Source organism: Ovis canadensis, chromosome 8, assembly GCF_042477335.2.
Source record: "Ovis canadensis isolate MfBH-ARS-UI-01 breed Bighorn chromosome 8, ARS-UI_OviCan_v2, whole genome shotgun sequence".
In the NCBI taxonomy this organism is placed as follows: domain Eukaryota; kingdom Metazoa; phylum Chordata; class Mammalia; order Artiodactyla; family Bovidae; genus Ovis; species Ovis canadensis.
This window is the reverse complement of record NC_091252.1, coordinates 79888944-79906304: the sequence shown is the minus strand read 5'-3', so window position 1 is coordinate 79906304 and position 17361 is coordinate 79888944. Positions and strand designations below refer to the sequence as shown.

Below are 17361 nucleotides of genomic sequence, written 5' to 3'. Positions count from 1 at the left end.
CAACCCACTCCAGTGTTCTTGCCTGGAGAATCCCAGGGACGGGGGAGCCTGCTGGGCTGCCATCTATGGGGTCCCACAGAGTCGGACACGACTGAAGCAACTTAGCAGCAGCAGCACAGTGGTGGAAATACACTGAAGAGTTGTAAAATATGCATGGTTCTTAACTCTGACAATACAAGTTGAAACAATTGGGTGAGGATGTTACGTACTGATGCTTCATTTGGTTTAATCTAATGATGTGAATGTACTGTGAATTTGTGATTTGTATATACCATCTTCATTATTTCAAATCTGAAATAAGATTAAGTGGGAATTTAAGAGTGAATGGTTCCAGAAGAAATAAATATCATTACTTATTGTCTTTGCCCTAAAGATGATAATCAATTGAAAAACTAATTGAATGTATGTGAGTACACAAAGATGATTAAAAATTAAATATGCAAAAATGGATATTGCCTGTGTACCAGCTATAAGAAATCAGTTTAAAATAAAAAGTATACTTTTTACATACTAAAATAAAATACTAAAATAAATACACAGGAATAAACTTTTTGGCATATATGCATAATGTTTACAAAGCATTATGTAGACAGGGAATTCGGAGAGGAAATGAGACATTTACATGTTACTAAAAAGACTTAATTTAGTAAAGATGTCAATTCCCCTCAAAACAAATTTATAAACTTAAGGCAATTCAAACCAAAGTTTCTGAAAGAATTTTTTAAAGAATTTAAGAGTAATAATTTTAAAATTCATATGAGTATATACAAAAGAAGGAACATAAAGTCAGGAAATCCTGTCATTAACTACATGCTAAAGTTTATTATAGAACCACATATTAAATAGTTGAAGAACTTTTCAGAGGGTCAGATCAGCGAAGCAGAAAATAAAGCAAAGTAACAGACAAAAAGAATACATGAATTGAGCAGGTCAAATCAGTGAGGAAAGGATAATTACTCAACAAATAATGCTGAGATAACTAGCAAAATATTTGGGGAAAAAAAGGGTTAGAGCCTTTCCTCATTACATACACCAAACTAAATTCCAGAAGGATTAAAGCATTAAAGGTAAAAAAGATGAAACTACAAAAGAGCTAGAAGAGAATATAAGTAAGTAATTATGTAATTTTGTTGTAAAGTTGGCCTTTCTAAACACTAAAGGCAAAAATTAGGGGAAAAAAAGATCATATTCTTTAAAAAATGTATAATAAGTGTTTTTAAAATATACAGAACAGGAAGGAAACTAGAGTGGCAAAAAATTGCATCAATACACAACATATTAAGCTTTAATAATTGTAACAGGTAAAGATCTCCAAATTACAAGATCAAATGGAGACAGAGCTACAAATGGCCTATATACTAAAGGAAAATGTTCTAATTAAATAACCAAGACATGTTATCTGTCTACCATTGTCAAAAGTTTAGTTAAAACAGGCAAGTAGGAATTCTCACTCACAGCTGTTGGATAAAACATTTCTGAAGGACAATTTCTTAACCAGTATAGACTTTAAAATGGATACATCCCCTGACCCAATATTTTTAGAGCTAAGAATTTATCCTCAGAAAATTAATTAGCATTAAAATATATGCTAAGATTTAACCACAAGTATACTCATCACAGCAGTTTTTACAATAGTGAAAACTGGTAATAATTTAAATGGCCATGAATAGAGGAATGGGACAATAAGAAACAAAATATTCAATGAAATACTATCTATCTCCAATGTATGACACAAAACACTTGTAGATAAAAGAAAATGTTAAAGACATAATCTGCTTTTCAAAAAGGTAATGAAACACTAGATAAAATTCTTTTTAAAATATATGCTTATGCCCGAATGTCTACATGGGCCTACAAAAAAACTGAAATGATAACAGGGTATTCCTTCAACAAAGATCATTTTTGCTCCTGTCTCTTTTTTGGTATTACACTATGCAAATATCATTTAATTAGCTTATAGGACTCATGGGACTAATAAAAAATAATGACTTTCAAAGTGTATTGTAGAAAAAAGATAATATTTCCTTGAAAAAACTTTAATTAAAAAAAATATATAGTTAAGTGCCTTTGGTTGTCATTCATCCATTGTAACCCATGAATTCCACTGTTTTTCACTTCCTTCATATATCCCTTTTACTCCACACAGCCCACGGCAATTATACATTCCATGAGCTATTAAACTGAGAACATTCTTTCTAGTGACTAATATCTTGAGTTTCTTACAACAGCTAACTCCAAAGAGCATTCAAATTAAGGAACTATATCACACCAGGACCTCAGAGCACCTCCCTCTTCACACCCCAAAAGTCGACACCTGTAGAAGAAGTCAAAACTGATACCTGGGGTTTTATATAAAGCTCTGTCACAGTACTGATCATTTATTTTCAGCATTTATCTCTAGTATACATGCTTCTTAGAAAATGAATTGAGAAAAAGAGAATGCCTTGGTTCAAAGAAAGAAAAACTAGTTTGTGTTTCATTCAATTCTTTGTCCACCTCAAAAGAGAGAATTGGCAAATCAATGCTCTAATCTATGTGATCTCTAATGTAGGACTAGAGAAAATTGTTTGATCTTTTATTGATTTTTTTAAAAATTCTGTTTCTCTGCTCTCTACAGTTAGCAATTAGCTTGCAATAGAAAGATTAGTTTGCAGTTAGCTTGCAGTAGAAAGATTAGTTACTGGTACAAAACTTACTACAGAAGAATTAATAAATTCAGCACAATACTTTGTGAAGAATGAATACCCAAAAAATGTCACTGATTTTGAAGGTGATAGTTATACTATATAAGTATAATGACTACAAAGACCTTGTTGAGCCATGTGAGTTTAACTCTTCAGAATCAAGATAAAAATATCTTCTGGGGAATTCCTTTCCAATTATTTGGACTCTGCACTTTCACTGTCAAAGACCCAGGTTCAATCCCTAGTGGGAAACGAAGATCCCACAAGCTGAGAGGTGTGGCCAAAATCAATCAATAAATCTTTCCCCTATCTTAATATACATATATGTATATATTATATGTATATGTCTATATATGCATGTGTGTGCGTGTGTGTGTGTGTCTTCTGAAGTTAGCTGCTTTTAAAATATTCTTATTCTTTTTCAGGACAGAGATGTGGAAAAAAGAATGGAAAAATGAAAAGACGATATTTAGTATGAAATGGAGACAAATGACATATACCCAGATTTCTCTGATCAGAATGCCACAGATTACACTGATAATCTTCATGGTTCACCTGAACTACAACTTACTTTAGCCCAGGAAATTTCTGTATCCAAATCACCAAGCAAAGTTTCTGAAGTGGATTTCTGTACCAGTTCTGTTTCAGTAACAGAAAGCCATTCAGAGAGAGAAGCAGCCTCTTTCTTCATTTTCCGAGCCAACTGGGATGCTCTTTCCAGATCCTGTTTTCCCTCTGTCACCTTAAAAAAAAAGCACAAGTGAGATGAACACGGGTGGAAACAAATATGAACTAAAGATCCACACGGATTCATAGTTAACCTCCAAGACATACCTAACCTTTATCTCTGGCACCTAGAATCACTCCATTCTTGCATTTCTGCAGGAAGATAATATACTGTAGTGGTTAAGTGTCAGGCAACCCTGGATTTTTATCTTAGTTCTACCACTTAACTTCCTAAGTGACCTTGGTAGAGATATAGCCCTCAGAAGGTTGTTATGAGTTTTTAGTGAGGAAAATATATACACAAAGGTCTTGCCCCAGTCCCTTCAACAAGGTTAAGGAATCAATTAATATCATCTTTCATCATTTTGAGCATAAGATGTCTTAAAACCCTCTCAATGAAGGATTCTGTTTTAAAAACATACATACATCAACAAGAGGGAGAAATAGCAAGATTTTTTACAATCATATGTTTCACAATTAACTGCTTAATTTAAAATACATTAAATGGCTATGAAATACAAACTTTTATTACTATTTTGTTTTTACTGTTGTTATTAAAAAGCAAATGAACTTAACTGACATTTAACCAGCCTCTCATATTATAGTAATGAATCTACACATGTCATAAAATAAAACCCTGTGATCAGCACCGTTTTTTCCACTTAACAGAACAGGACAGTGAAGCTTAAAAAGGTTAAGGCCATGAGCAGAGCGGCATGACCACAAGACTGAGCCTGGTCTGACCACTGGCATTACACAATGGTACGTTCAGACTAAAGTGATTCACAACCTAATGCTGAGCTGACACTTTAAAGGATGTCAAACACAATAAATACACGAAAACATGTTCCTCCTTTTATGTGCACGTATGTGTAGATGACAATATTATCAGTAGTAGAGTGAAATGTCATGTATGGGATGAAATTTTTCAGATATAGAAATCAAATTTTCTTAGTAAGTAAAATGGGATTGCATTTCTTACTCATCCTATAAGTTTATTTTTACTCTTGCATGTCTCAAAGATTATTATTCAATTCCTTCATAAAAGTGAAATTTTTTTCCTATGGAGTTTAATTAAAATTCATGACTCTAAATTAATAGCACCTCAAGTCAGACTTCAGGAGAAAAATATTTGAAATATATTAAAAGATATTATGATACTTATCTGACTGACAAGCCCAGGCAACTACACAATCATCATAAAACTTAATGCTACCAAAGATTTTGGTATACCAGGAAGAAAATAATTTACAGTTCAACTTATAACAATTTACACTCTCTTCAGCTGATCTAATCAATATATTTTAAGATGTACTGAATATTAAATTAGGCAATATCAAGTTGTAAATCTTTTACCTAATCATTTATCCCTTCTCTCTCCTGGATATGCAAACATTCCTTCTCAATAGGATCATTCCCACCAAGGATGAAACACTCAAGCATCTGTCTGTCTATCTCTTTCTCTCTCTCTCACACCCACATACACACACACATACATACACATACAAATTTCCTCCTTTGGCCCCACCTTCCCTCCCTCTCTCCTACCTTTCTCACGCAAATTCTCAAAACCATTTGTCATCCCCCATACAGTGTTCAAGCCATGACATTCTGGCCTCTACCTCCATCATGCCACAGAAATCATCTTTGCTAAGCTCAGTGATGACCTCAATGGCAAAAGATCTACTGTATGCTTTTAAGTGGATGCCTTGTTTTTAATATTTCAGTAATATTCCAAACAAAAACCTACACTCCTTCTCCAAATACTCTCCTTCCTTCAGCTTCTCACACCTAGCACATTCCTAGTATACTACCACTTCTTATCACTTTTTTATATGTAGTTTCTCATGCATATAAAATATATGGTTGCACAGTGTGTGTTTTTAAGGTGTATATTGTAATCATTTTATACACATATACATTGTGAAATGAGTACCACAGTTAATTAACACATCCATCATTACATAGTTACCTTTTCCTGTGGTGAGAACGCTTAAGATCTACTTTATTAGCAGATGTCAAGTTTGCAATTATAGAAAACAACACGGAGGGCCCTCAAAAATTTTTAAAAAGAACTACCACTATATGATCCAGCAACCCTACTCCTGGTATACAACAAAGGAAATGAAATCATCATTTTAAAGAGATATCTGCATTCCCATACTCACTGCGGCATTATTCACAATAGCCACTGATAAATAAATGGATAAAGAAATGTGGTATACATATATAAACACACACACACATACATATATACTTTAGTCTCTTTTACAAGCTCATCTTCTTCAAATATCCTCCTGAGTGATGTAATCCCTCAAAACTTACTTAATTCAGAAACTTTTCTTTTTTCACTCTTGATATATCCTCTCCCTAGGCAATCTCATCATCACTGAAAATTTTAATTATCACCTCTATGCGTATGACTCAAAAAATTTGTATCTTCATCCCAGATATATTCTCCAGACTTGAATAACTGTGTGAATATCTGACATATCAATTAACTCTCGCAAAGACACTTGAAATGTCAGCATATCCAATACACGTTTATGATTTTCCACGCTTTTGCCTTTAAGTGTCCCATCCAATGACGGCACCACGATCTTCCACATAATCAAGCCAGAAACCCAGGAGTCTCGTTCATCTCTCTCCTGCATCTCCACATCAAATCCTCCACCAAGTCCTGCTTACTTTACATCCTAAGTATCTATTTTAAAAATCTGTTCATACTATCTCCAATGTTCCACCCTAGTTCAAAGCACCATCATTTCTCACTAAGAGCATGACAATGACTTCCTAACTGGTCTTCTTACATCCATGCTTGCCTGTCTGCAATGTACCCTCCAAACTGCAGTGAGTGGCCTTTTAGAAAAACAAATATCTGCGCATGTTCTCTCCCTGCTAAAGCCCTGCAATAATTGCTCATTACTGCAGAGACAGAGATTAACGTATTTACCACAAACTCGAAGACACTGGTAGGATCTGGTATCATCACATCTCGCCAACACGCTTATTCTCACACTTGTTCTCTCTGCTTTAGCCACATAAATGTACCATGCTGCCTAGTGCCACGGACTTTTACACATGATGTTCCATCAGCCTCAAAAATTCTTCCACTGATTTTTGCCCTGGCTACTACGACTTATCCTTCAGATCTCAGCTTATACACCACTTTCTCAGGGAAGCTTTCCTAACCCAGACTGGATCAAATCCCTCTTTACACATACTCCTACAGTGCTACATATATTCCTTCTTAACACTTTCGGCTGATAATTTGACATTACTTTGTATGACTGCTTGATTAAAGCTTTCTTCTTTTATTTCTCACAGTTCCGCTTGGCAGAGAGAACATGTTTTTGCTCATCACTGTATCTCTAACTGCCTGTGTAACTCCTCATATACAGTAAAGTCTAGTTGTGTTGAGTGAGAAAATGACCTAACTCTAAAGCCATAATCACAGAAATTTGGTGTAAAAACCAGCCACACTGTTACCATTTATAAAATGCCCTGTCAATTAATAAATACAGTGAAAGTGAAAGTCGCTCAGTCTTGTCCAACCCTTTGTGACCCCTTAGACTAATACAGTCCATAGAATTCTCCAGAATACTGGGGTGGGTAGCTGTTCCCTTCTACAGGGGACCTTCCCAACCCAGAAATTGAACCCAGGTCTCTCGTATTGCAGGCAGATTCTTTACCATCTGAGCTACGAGGGAAGCCCAAATAATACAGTACTATTTCACAAGTAACTTCAGCTGTATAATATAAAAAGAAGCTCTTACCATACGTGTTCCAGATGTGCAGTGTATCAAAAATGGTATACCAGTATATCACATCAGTAATCTAATATTGCAGAAGTGAAATCCAAATTGCCCAGGAAATGTATGACTGTTAGTAATCTCAAAGTAATCACAAAATTGCAGCTTGTATTCTCTGGGCTTGTGTAGAAACTTGGTTAATATTTAATAACCACAGAAGGGTTTAATATATTATCTAACACAGCTTTTCAATATTAATGAGAATGTTTCACTTCATTTGTTTCTGTGTTTTATCTTGTTTTTGCTTGTCTGGTTTCAGGGCAGAGATTCTCAATAAGAGAAGACGTTAAGCTTAATGGATCCAGTCAGTCATTCACAATAAAGGGCCTAACAACTTCGCCACAAATTCACTAAAATGTCCAAGTTATAGATGTTTCTGGATAGGATTTTAAATCCTGCTGGATTAATGTGAAGTTCCTGATACTATTTATTAGAGTCCTAATGTTTTTAACACTTCTCAAAGGATTGTTCAATCTAGAAATCCAAGGACCAATAACCTGTGTTTATACAGAGACTATTACTTATGGAGTTTCCTCACAATAACTTATGAAATGTCATAGCCTTTGAAAATATAGAAATTAGTCTGGATTAAATATTAAAAATACATTTCTATGTAACTATTCACCACTTTAATAGTAACATACTCTGTGAAAAGGCAAAAAGATATGATACTAAAAGATGAACCCCACAGGTCAGTAGGTGTCTATATGGTCTATAAGGTGTCTATGAGGTCAATATGCTACTGGAGGAGAATGGAGAAAAGAGGCTGAGCGAAAGCAAAAACAACATTCAGTTGTGGATGTGACTGGTGGTGAAAGGAAAGTCCAATACTGTAAAGAAAAATATTGCATAGGAATCTGGAATGTTAGGTCCATGAATCAAGGTAAATTGGAAGTGGTCAACCAAAAGACGGCAAGAGTGAAAATTGACATTTCAGGAATCAGTGAACTAAAATGGACAGGAATGGGAGAATTTAATTCATATGACCATTATAACTACTACAAAGCTATGGTTTTTCCAGCCATCATGTATGGATGTGAAAGTTGGACTATAAAGAAAGCTGACCACCAAAGAACTGATGCTTTTGAACTGTGGTGGTGGAGAGGACTCTTGAGAGTGCCTTGGACTGCAAGGAGATCCAACCAGTCCATCCTAAAGGAAATCAACACTGAATGTTCATTGGAATGACTGATGCTGAAGTTGAAACTCCAATATTTTGGCTACCTGATGCAAAGAACTGACTCATTGGAAAAGACCCTGATGCTCGGAAAGACTGAAGGTGAGAGGAAAAGGGGACGACAAAGGATGAGATGGTTGGATGGCATCACTGGCTCAATGGACATGTGTTTGAGTGAGCTCTGGGAGTTGGTGATGGATAGGGAAGCCAGGCATGCTGCAGTCCATGGGGTTGCAAAGAGTCAGACACAACTAAGCAACTGAACTGAACTGAAATGTGGACAAGAATCCCTTAGAAGAAATGGAGTGACCCTCGTAGTCAACACACACTTTTAAAGATATATAATAAAAATTATTGGAATAAACGGAAACATGTATGATTGATGCCATAAAATTCAAATAAGCATTCTTCTCCCAGAAGTAACATTTTAGAATACATAAATGAGAGAGACAGAGGGGGCAGTACACCTGCCCTGCTCACCTGGGCACCCAGGTCATTGTAGAGAACCTTCAGAGAAGTCAGCTGCTCATCCATCCCCTTAGGGTTGTCGGTTTGCTGCTTCTGGACAATGTGCCTTCCTGTTTTGATTACTGTCTCCACTTCAAGCTTGACTTCACTCAAAATTTTATAGAGTTTCTTAAAAATAAAGCCAGACAAATAATACATATTAGTGAAAATGTGGTAACTGGAAACATTTCAGAACATGGATGACAAAGATCAACAGCTAAGAACTAACCATGGAGATCAAAGGGCTTTATCTCTCTCAGATCTGGTTCAAAGAATGAGTAAGATGAAATCAAGGTTGTAATAATTTTTTAAATTCAGATAAGAAAATACACTCATAGGGATTATACTTGTCTTATTTAAAAAAGACTCAAACCTGTATCTTAAAGGTTTAGGGAAGTACTTGATAATATGCACATTTTTCCTACAAAAAATGGGAAACATGAGGACAAAAAGTTGAACATCTAACATTTTTTAAAATTACATTTTTCAAAATCCTAAATGCCATTACTAGAAAAAAGCTAATGCTGGCTATTTCCGGCTGTGGGAATTTCAAAGTATTAAGATACAATTTTTTTCTTACAGTTCTCTGAAATACAAAGTCTACCACAATGAGCACATGTTAGTTATATAATGAAAAAACATATAAAAGTTCCATACATCAATATGTAAGAAGCTGAAGTTATATAGGTCAAATTCAGAGATGTCCTCATCCTCATTGCTTTGAAACTGAAAAGCTTTATCCTGGGCAGGTTCTCTTATCTCCATTCATCATAGTGTTGACCTGAAACACCCACGTGGCATGGCCCCATAGTAACAGACCATTGGACTATATGACCCAAGATCAAGGACAGTGCTTGCTTTGGTGATCTCTGCATCTCAGTAAATATACCTGTACATTCATACATGCATATGCACACATATTATGTATAAAAATACATCCTATTTGTTCATCCTTTCATTCATTCCAGTTTTTAAGTAATCAAACAATCTTCAGTATGCAAATACATGTGGAGATTGCAGTTTTGAAAAGCACAAAGAACTCTTCCCAGACTTTTCTTAACATGTGTCATCTTCCATTTTCTCATGATTCTTCTCAGGCAAAACACCAATTCTAAGACTGAATACTCAGGCTGCTGCTGCCGCTGCTAAGTCACGTCAGTCGTGTCTGACTCTGTGCGACCCCATAGACGGCAGCCCACCAGGCTCCCCCGCCCCTGGGATTCTCCAGGCAAGAACACTGGAATGGGTTGCCATTTCCTTCTCCAATGCATGAAAGCGAAAAGTGAAAATGAAGTTGCTCAGTCGTGTCCGACTCTTCACGACCCCATGGACTGCAGCCTACCAGGCTCCTCCGCCCATGGGATTTTCCAGGCAAGAGTATCGGAGTGGGGTGCCATTGCCTTCTCCAAATACTCAGGCACATGATCTTTAAATTTCTGTGCAACTGAATTTTAAAGTTCAAACTAAAAAGTAATAAAGTCTTTTAAATAATTTTTTCTTTTATATCTTAAGTTTAGATTTGATTTAAAATTTTATTTTCCTAGAGAATGATTTTTATGCTACCATATGACTGACATCCATTCTAAGTATAATTTCTTCTTTCACACTTTAGGCTTAAACTGTATAAATTAATATTTAAAATTTTACTTTCTTTGAGAATGAATTTGCTGTACATTGCAATATTCCTGACATTCATTCTAAGTATGATTCTTCTGGTAGTGGTTTAGTTACTAAGTTGTGTCCAACTCTTGCGACCTCATGGACTGTAGCCTGCCAGATTCCTCTGTCCATGGGATTCTCCAAGCAGGAATGCTAGACTGGGTTGCCATTTCCTGGTTCTTCTAGCTAACTCAAATTTATCCTTTAAAATTTAGCTGTTTAGTCACATGCTGTCAAAGCCTTCCCTAACTTCATACTGTGATTAAGATATGCTTTCTTCTTGTTTTTAAATCATGTTATATACATGTCTATTCTGGTTTCCTTATCTCATTACACTGTACTTCAGTTCAGTTCAGTTCAGTCACTCAGTCGTGTCCAACTCTTTGTGACCCCATGAATCGCAGCACGCCAGGCCTCCCTGTCCACCACCAACTCCCAGAGTTTACTCAAACTCATGTCCATCGAGTCGGTGATGCCATCCAGCCATCTCATCCTCTGTTGTCCCCTTCTCCTCCTGCCCCCAATCCCTCCCCGCATCAGAGTCTTTTCCAATGAGTCAGCTCTTCGCATGGAGTAGCCAAAGTATGGAGTTTCAGCTTTAGCATCATTCCTTCCAAAGAACACCCAGGACTGATCTCCTTTAGAATGGACTGGTTGGATCTCCTTACACTGGAGTGATTGATTTTAATCTCTGCTGTCTCTCTCTCCTATCTCTTCTAATTTCCTAGGAGGAAAGAACCACACTTCTAATTTTCTAACCTGTTTTTCATCATTTATCCTTATTCTTAGCACATTTTAGACTAACAACAACTGAACAAACCATGTACATAAGCACTAGATGAAGCCATATTAGCAACAGGAAAACCCGTTGGACACATTAACTACCCAGTGGCCTTACCATACACTTGTCCAAGTGGGTCTGTATGACATCAGGGTCCACATCCTTCACATCCAGAATATGAAGCTCTGCTTTCACACCATCAAGCACACGCTTGCAGTCAAGCATGCGCTGTTCAAAGTTAGCAGGCTTCTGGAAAAGCTGGAACTTTGTGGACACCTCTCGAAGTTTCCTCTGTTGGCAGAAATGAAAATAATAATTCATGTTAGAATGATAAACTCTCTCAGCAGAGAATATTAGCATAATACATGCTTCGAGAAGGGGTAGAATAAAGGAACAATAAAAATACTCCTTAACGGAAATCTGTGAGGTTGCCTGATCATCTTAAGGAACTGTACAGCCCAGGTGTCATGAATTCCTGGACACTCAGGGTCTCAATCTGAAATATAATGAAAGGCTAAGCTAGCCTCACTGTAATGAAAACCACATTAATTTTCTTACCTGTAATTTTCTTACAACACAGTTCAGAAACCTAGAATTCCTAATGCCCTTCAACACAAGCTCAAAGTGCAAGTCAGTCTGCTTCTTCCATCACAGGGCTAAGTCGGACTGTGCCCCATGCACTCAGCCTGCCCAATGTACCAGCCACACCAGTCCCGATGGAGTGCGTGCACGTAGTCATGTTCAACTCTCTGCAACCCCATGGACTGTAGCCCGCCAGGCTCCTCTGTCCATGAAATTTTCCAGGCAAGAATACTGGAGTGGGTTGCCATTTCCTTCTCCAGGGGATCTTCCCAACCCAGGGATCACACTCATGTCTCCTGCATTGGCAGGCAGATTATTTACCACTGAGCCTTCGGGGAAGCCTGTACTGATGGAGGTTCTGTGTCAATGGAAAGACCTATATAAAGTGAACTTCTAAATCGACATTGCTCTGTCTTCTCAACTCAGCCAGAAAACTCAGATCCTATAGTTTCTACCCAAACAACAATTTGTTTCTGCTGCCCACCTTAGGACACAGTATGCCTTCAACGTATCACTCTCAGCCCCTTCTTCACATCACAGAGAAGACCAAAGGCATCCAAGTCATCAGCTCTTTCTCATTTTCTTTTTATGCCCAACACACTGAGAAGTAAAAGGAAGCTGCTCTCCCTCCTCACCTGCAGCACATCCATCTGACTTCCTCCCCTGGCAGTCCGGCCCTCTGGGGAGGTCTGGGGTGGAGATCTCGTACTTCTTCTCAGCTCCTCTAGAGTCAGCTCATGGGCTGAGATCTCTGCTTGGATTTTCTAGAGAGATTAGAAAAGGGAGAGAATGTCGTTTTTAAGTTTCATAGAGTCATACAACAGGTAAAAACACACTCTGACACAAACTTTAATCAGCATGCAGAATAATAATAATGTGTGTGTGTGTGCCCAGTCGCTCAGTGGTGTCCCATTCTTTGCAACCCTATGGACTTTAACCTGCCAGGTTCTGCTGCCCATGTGATTTTCCAGGCAAGAATACTGGAGTGGGTTGCCATTTCCTCCTCCAAGATAATAACAATATGGCCACCCATATTGCAGGACTCTGTGCATGGTGCATGAAGATCTTTGCACTGGTCATTTCGAATGCTCACCACTTATTAACAAAAACAGAATTTTCCCAATCTCATAGCTAAGAAAATTAGAATTTTCAAATGGTGGCCATTCGCTAGGACCTCACATAAAAACTATGAGAACCCCCAAACCCACATGCTGCCCTGTAAGTAAGGTCAGCCTCTCACTGACTCTGGGTTGAATGGCAGGCAGGGGTGGTTCCCATGCAGATGAGGAGACGATTAGAGATGCTCCCTTTATGATTGGAACACCCTCACATCCATGGCAGTACCTGAGCTTCCTGCGGAACTTGGAAGGCATCTACTCTGTCAGTCAAGTACGTTGTGAGCTGCTTGTCCAGCTCCCCTAAGCTCTCCTGCAAGACCTGAAGCATGTGGTCAGTTTCCCGCAAGACCTGGAGCTGCTTTTCCAAAGAAATCTGCTTGCTCTCTGCCTACAGGAGGGGAAATGTAATCATTAGCCTCTCAGCACAAACAGAAATGGCTGAATATAAGAAAACTCTTATGTTCTAACCACCAAGAAAAAGAGCAAACTATAAAAGCACTACTTCAAGACTTTGGCCTGCACTTTAAATAACAATTAGCAATAACAGTGAAATTGTCCTTCTAATACCTTATGCATCTTGCAGTAAATTACTTCTTTCTATATACGTAACATGAAAAAATAGGAAAATGCTCTTCCAGGCACTATGTTCAGTGAAATAAGTCAGAGGGTAAAGGACAAATACTGTATGACCTCACTTATATGGGGAATCTAAAAAATAACAAAAACAAGAAAAAGAAAACAAAACAAAAAGGAACACCAAGCTAACAGAAACAGAGAATTGGTGGTTGCTAGAGGCTGGGGGCAGGGAGTAGGCAAAAGGGTGACGAGGATCAAAAGTTACAAGCGTCTCGTTATAAATATATCAATCATGCCGAAGTGATGTAAGGCATGATGGTTATAGTTAACAGTACTGTATTGAGAGATTAGATCTCAGAAGTCCTCATATTGCAACTATGTATCATACCAGAAGTTAACTAGTCTTATAGTGGTAATTAATTTCTAATGTATACAAAAATCAGATCATTATGTTGTACACCTGAAACTAATAAATGTCATATATCACTTATACCTCAATATAAAAAGGGGAAAATGTAAAGATTTTTTATGTAACATACTAAAATAAAGGGAAAAAATAAAACATCATTTATTACACATTTAGGGCATTCTTAGGACTCAATAAAAAGCCTATAAACAAAAATATAAAATATAACAGAATATCTATAAATACAGTGAATACATGAATCTCTATGTTTCCAAAGTTTAAAAAAGTTCTACAGATGTGCCTAGTATTGAACCACTATTTGTTGCACCTTGGGGTTAAGTTTGAAGCTATTCATGATCTAATCATCAACAGTTATTTTTTTTAATACATGCCTAAAAACTTATAATACCCACTTATCCCTTCTATAAAAACAGTCTCCTTTCTTTGCTTACTGATATGAACATGCACGTTTGATACTTTCTGAGTATATATCTAAGAGACAATGAATGGCTCTAATGTTTACTAGGATAATATGAGTTATTATTTTTATATACAATATAATATAATCCTTACAGAAAATTAAATAGTTCACAACTAGCAACAATCTCAAAATTAAAAACTTTTTTATCATCAAGTTCTGCCTGCCTTATAAAGTCTGCTCTTCCCCACCTAGTATTTCAACATCCTCAGCACCCCCACTGGTTACCAACTTTTCCCCTTGGTTTAAGTTTTTGAGGTCAGCTCCATATCATAAACATTTAACCAACACTCAAGCATGGCTCCATTCTTACCAGGTGACTGAGGTCTTCATATCGACTGTTGAAAGCCTCCAGTTTCTCACTGATTATGTCATCAAGGATTCCTCCATCAATCAGAGTCTGGCCAAGTTCCCGAATCTGGGTGCGATTGTCTGCTGGATGTCGCAAAACAGATTCTAAAGACTGGACAGGGACAAAAAAAAAAAAAATAATGCATTTACTAAGGCAAAACATATCAACGATCCTAAAATTGTTCACTTGTTTAAGACAAGCACTATATGATATCACATATATGTAGAATCTTAAAAAAAGTCAAATTCATGGAAACAGGCACTTGCTGGGGGCGGGGGGTGGAGGAGAAGGGGAGAAGTTGGCCAAAGGGTAAACATTTCCAACAATAAAATGAATAAATTCTGGGTGTATAATATATAGCATGGTGACTATAGTTAACAACACTATATAATATATTTGAAAGTTGCTGAGAGAGTAGATCTTAAAGGTTTTCACCACGAAAAAGAAATGGTAATTATGCAAAGCAATAGAGATTTAACTAACCCTGTTGTGGTAATCATTTTTCAATATATGAGTGTATCAAATCAATCCACTCTACATCTTAAACATACACAATATTATATGCCAATTGTATCTCAATAAAATTGGGGGAAAAAATTGCTCATTTTTTTAAACAAATAATTCTGCCTTCTAGAAATCTATCAAAGGAACAAGATCATAAATAATTAGATAAAATAAATAAAACTGAGAATTCCAGATGAATGATGATATGATAAATTCACAAAAGTAATTTCAATAATTATTAATTACATAGAGAAATGTTCATGGTATGATTCAAAGTTTAAAAACAAAAACAATTACTATACAAAGAGCATTATTTCAAACTTTTATTTATTACATTATTAAAAATAGGTTCTTTTTCTACAACATATATAAAATGCAAGGCACTGCTTTATACACACACACATATATATACATGTGTGTGTGTGTGTGTGTGTTAGTCACTCAGTTGTGTCCAACTCTTTGCAACCCCATGGACTGTGCAACCCAACAGGCTCCTCTGTCCATGGAATTTTCCAGGCAAGGATACTGGAGTGGGTTGCCATTTTCTCCTCTAATATGTATACATACACACACACACACACAAATCTAATCATCAGGCTAAATACTATTTTCATATTACAGATGGGAAAACTGAAGCTCAGAGATATTAAGTAATTTGCCAACATACACACAGTAAAAAGAAGAGCTAAGGATTCCAACTGGGCTCCTATGCTCCAAAGCCTTTGATCCCGTCACTAAAACCACTACCTTTCAGCATGTAGATGTGAGAATAATAAGAAAAAGAATTCTACAGAAGTACACTAAAATGTTTCACAGTGTTGTCTTAGACTTGTCATATCACCCCTGCAAACTGGAAGTTATCATCCCCATTTTATAGATGATACCTTGAGGCTCAGAGACATTAAATAATTCACCAAATATTACTCAAGTAGAACATGGTAGAACCTCAATTAGAATCTAGTTCTGCTAGATTCTATACTTTTCTCCATGTTCCATATTTTTAGAACGTATATTTTAACTCTCATGTTAGGAAAGTATGTGTTTTTAAAATAAGCTTTGATTTTTTTTTTAATACATTCAGCCTCTGACTCTATTTTATCTGAGAAATGACATCTCTCCAGCAGAGCATGTGGTTCCTAGAATTTAGATACCAAATCTGACCTATTTCTGACCTTTAATCCAGTCATCTACTTAATCACTTCATCACTTTCCGTTCTTACAGTTTTAAAAGCATAGCTACAATCTTCCTCTTTTAAGAAACTCTATTCTCTCCACACTTTATTCCACCTAAGAAACAGTTACTAAGTTATCATGTGCCATAGGCTGTGTTGGTAACTGGGGAACAACAGAAAATTCAGGCACATTTCTTGGCCTCAAGGAGCTCATGTTCAGGCATGGGGATAGGATCCCAGGCCTCTAACACTGCCGTTTTCAATCTGTCCTCCAAGTTTTCACATCTGAGGAAAACAGAGTAGGAGTCACTGTAAATACAGGTGTCCCTTGCCACGTCTAAGGAGCAAAAATAACTTTATGAAGAAACAAGAAAGCAACTGTCCTAACGACAGAAGGCAGGGTTTTATCCAGGGACTGGTAAAAACAATCTGGAGAATTACTAGAATGCTTTATGGGGTCTAAAATGTACTAATCAGAAAACAACCGTCTCATGAGGCTGAGTTAGTGGGTCACCAATAATCTAAATATATGATGGTATGAATATTTCAGGCAATGCAAGAAAACACAAGTTACACCGAAAACCACGGAGGAAGCAAAAGCGTTTGCTGGCATAAGGCATTATGATCCTCATTAGAGTTCTCTTTCAGCCTCACTGAAACAAAAAGCTCCACTCAGAATGCAGGCTCCCACCTCCAGGGCTTCGCCGACAGCTTCTGTCTTCTCAGGCAGGGCTTCTGTGCTCTTCATGCGCTCTTCCAAAGTGTTTAGCCAGGTGGTCTCAAGATCCAAATAGTGAAGCAGTTCAATCCAACAAGACCATACCTCC

The 17361-nt window shown here is 37.0% G+C and overlaps 1 protein-coding gene across 13 annotated transcripts in view; it reads right to left on the bottom strand.

Annotated features, from left to right (window-relative positions):
• Nucleotides 1–17361, bottom strand: part of UTRN (utrophin) — a 555792-nt gene that overhangs the window by 340433 nt on the left and 197998 nt on the right. For all 13 annotated transcript variants that reach the window (XM_069598624.1, XM_069598629.1, XM_069598632.1 and 10 more), the window contains 7 exons: nt 17226–17360; nt 14820–14969; nt 13273–13434; nt 12564–12692; nt 11464–11637; nt 8880–9035; nt 3256–3426 (listed from right to left, as the gene is read on the bottom strand). In XM_069598624.1, the coding sequence (XP_069454725.1) occupies nt 3256–3426; nt 8880–9035; nt 11464–11637; nt 12564–12692; nt 13273–13434; nt 14820–14969; nt 17226–17360 (1077 nt within the window). The remainder of the gene's footprint in view (nt 1–3255; nt 3427–8879; nt 9036–11463; nt 11638–12563; nt 12693–13272; nt 13435–14819; nt 14970–17225; nt 17361) is intronic.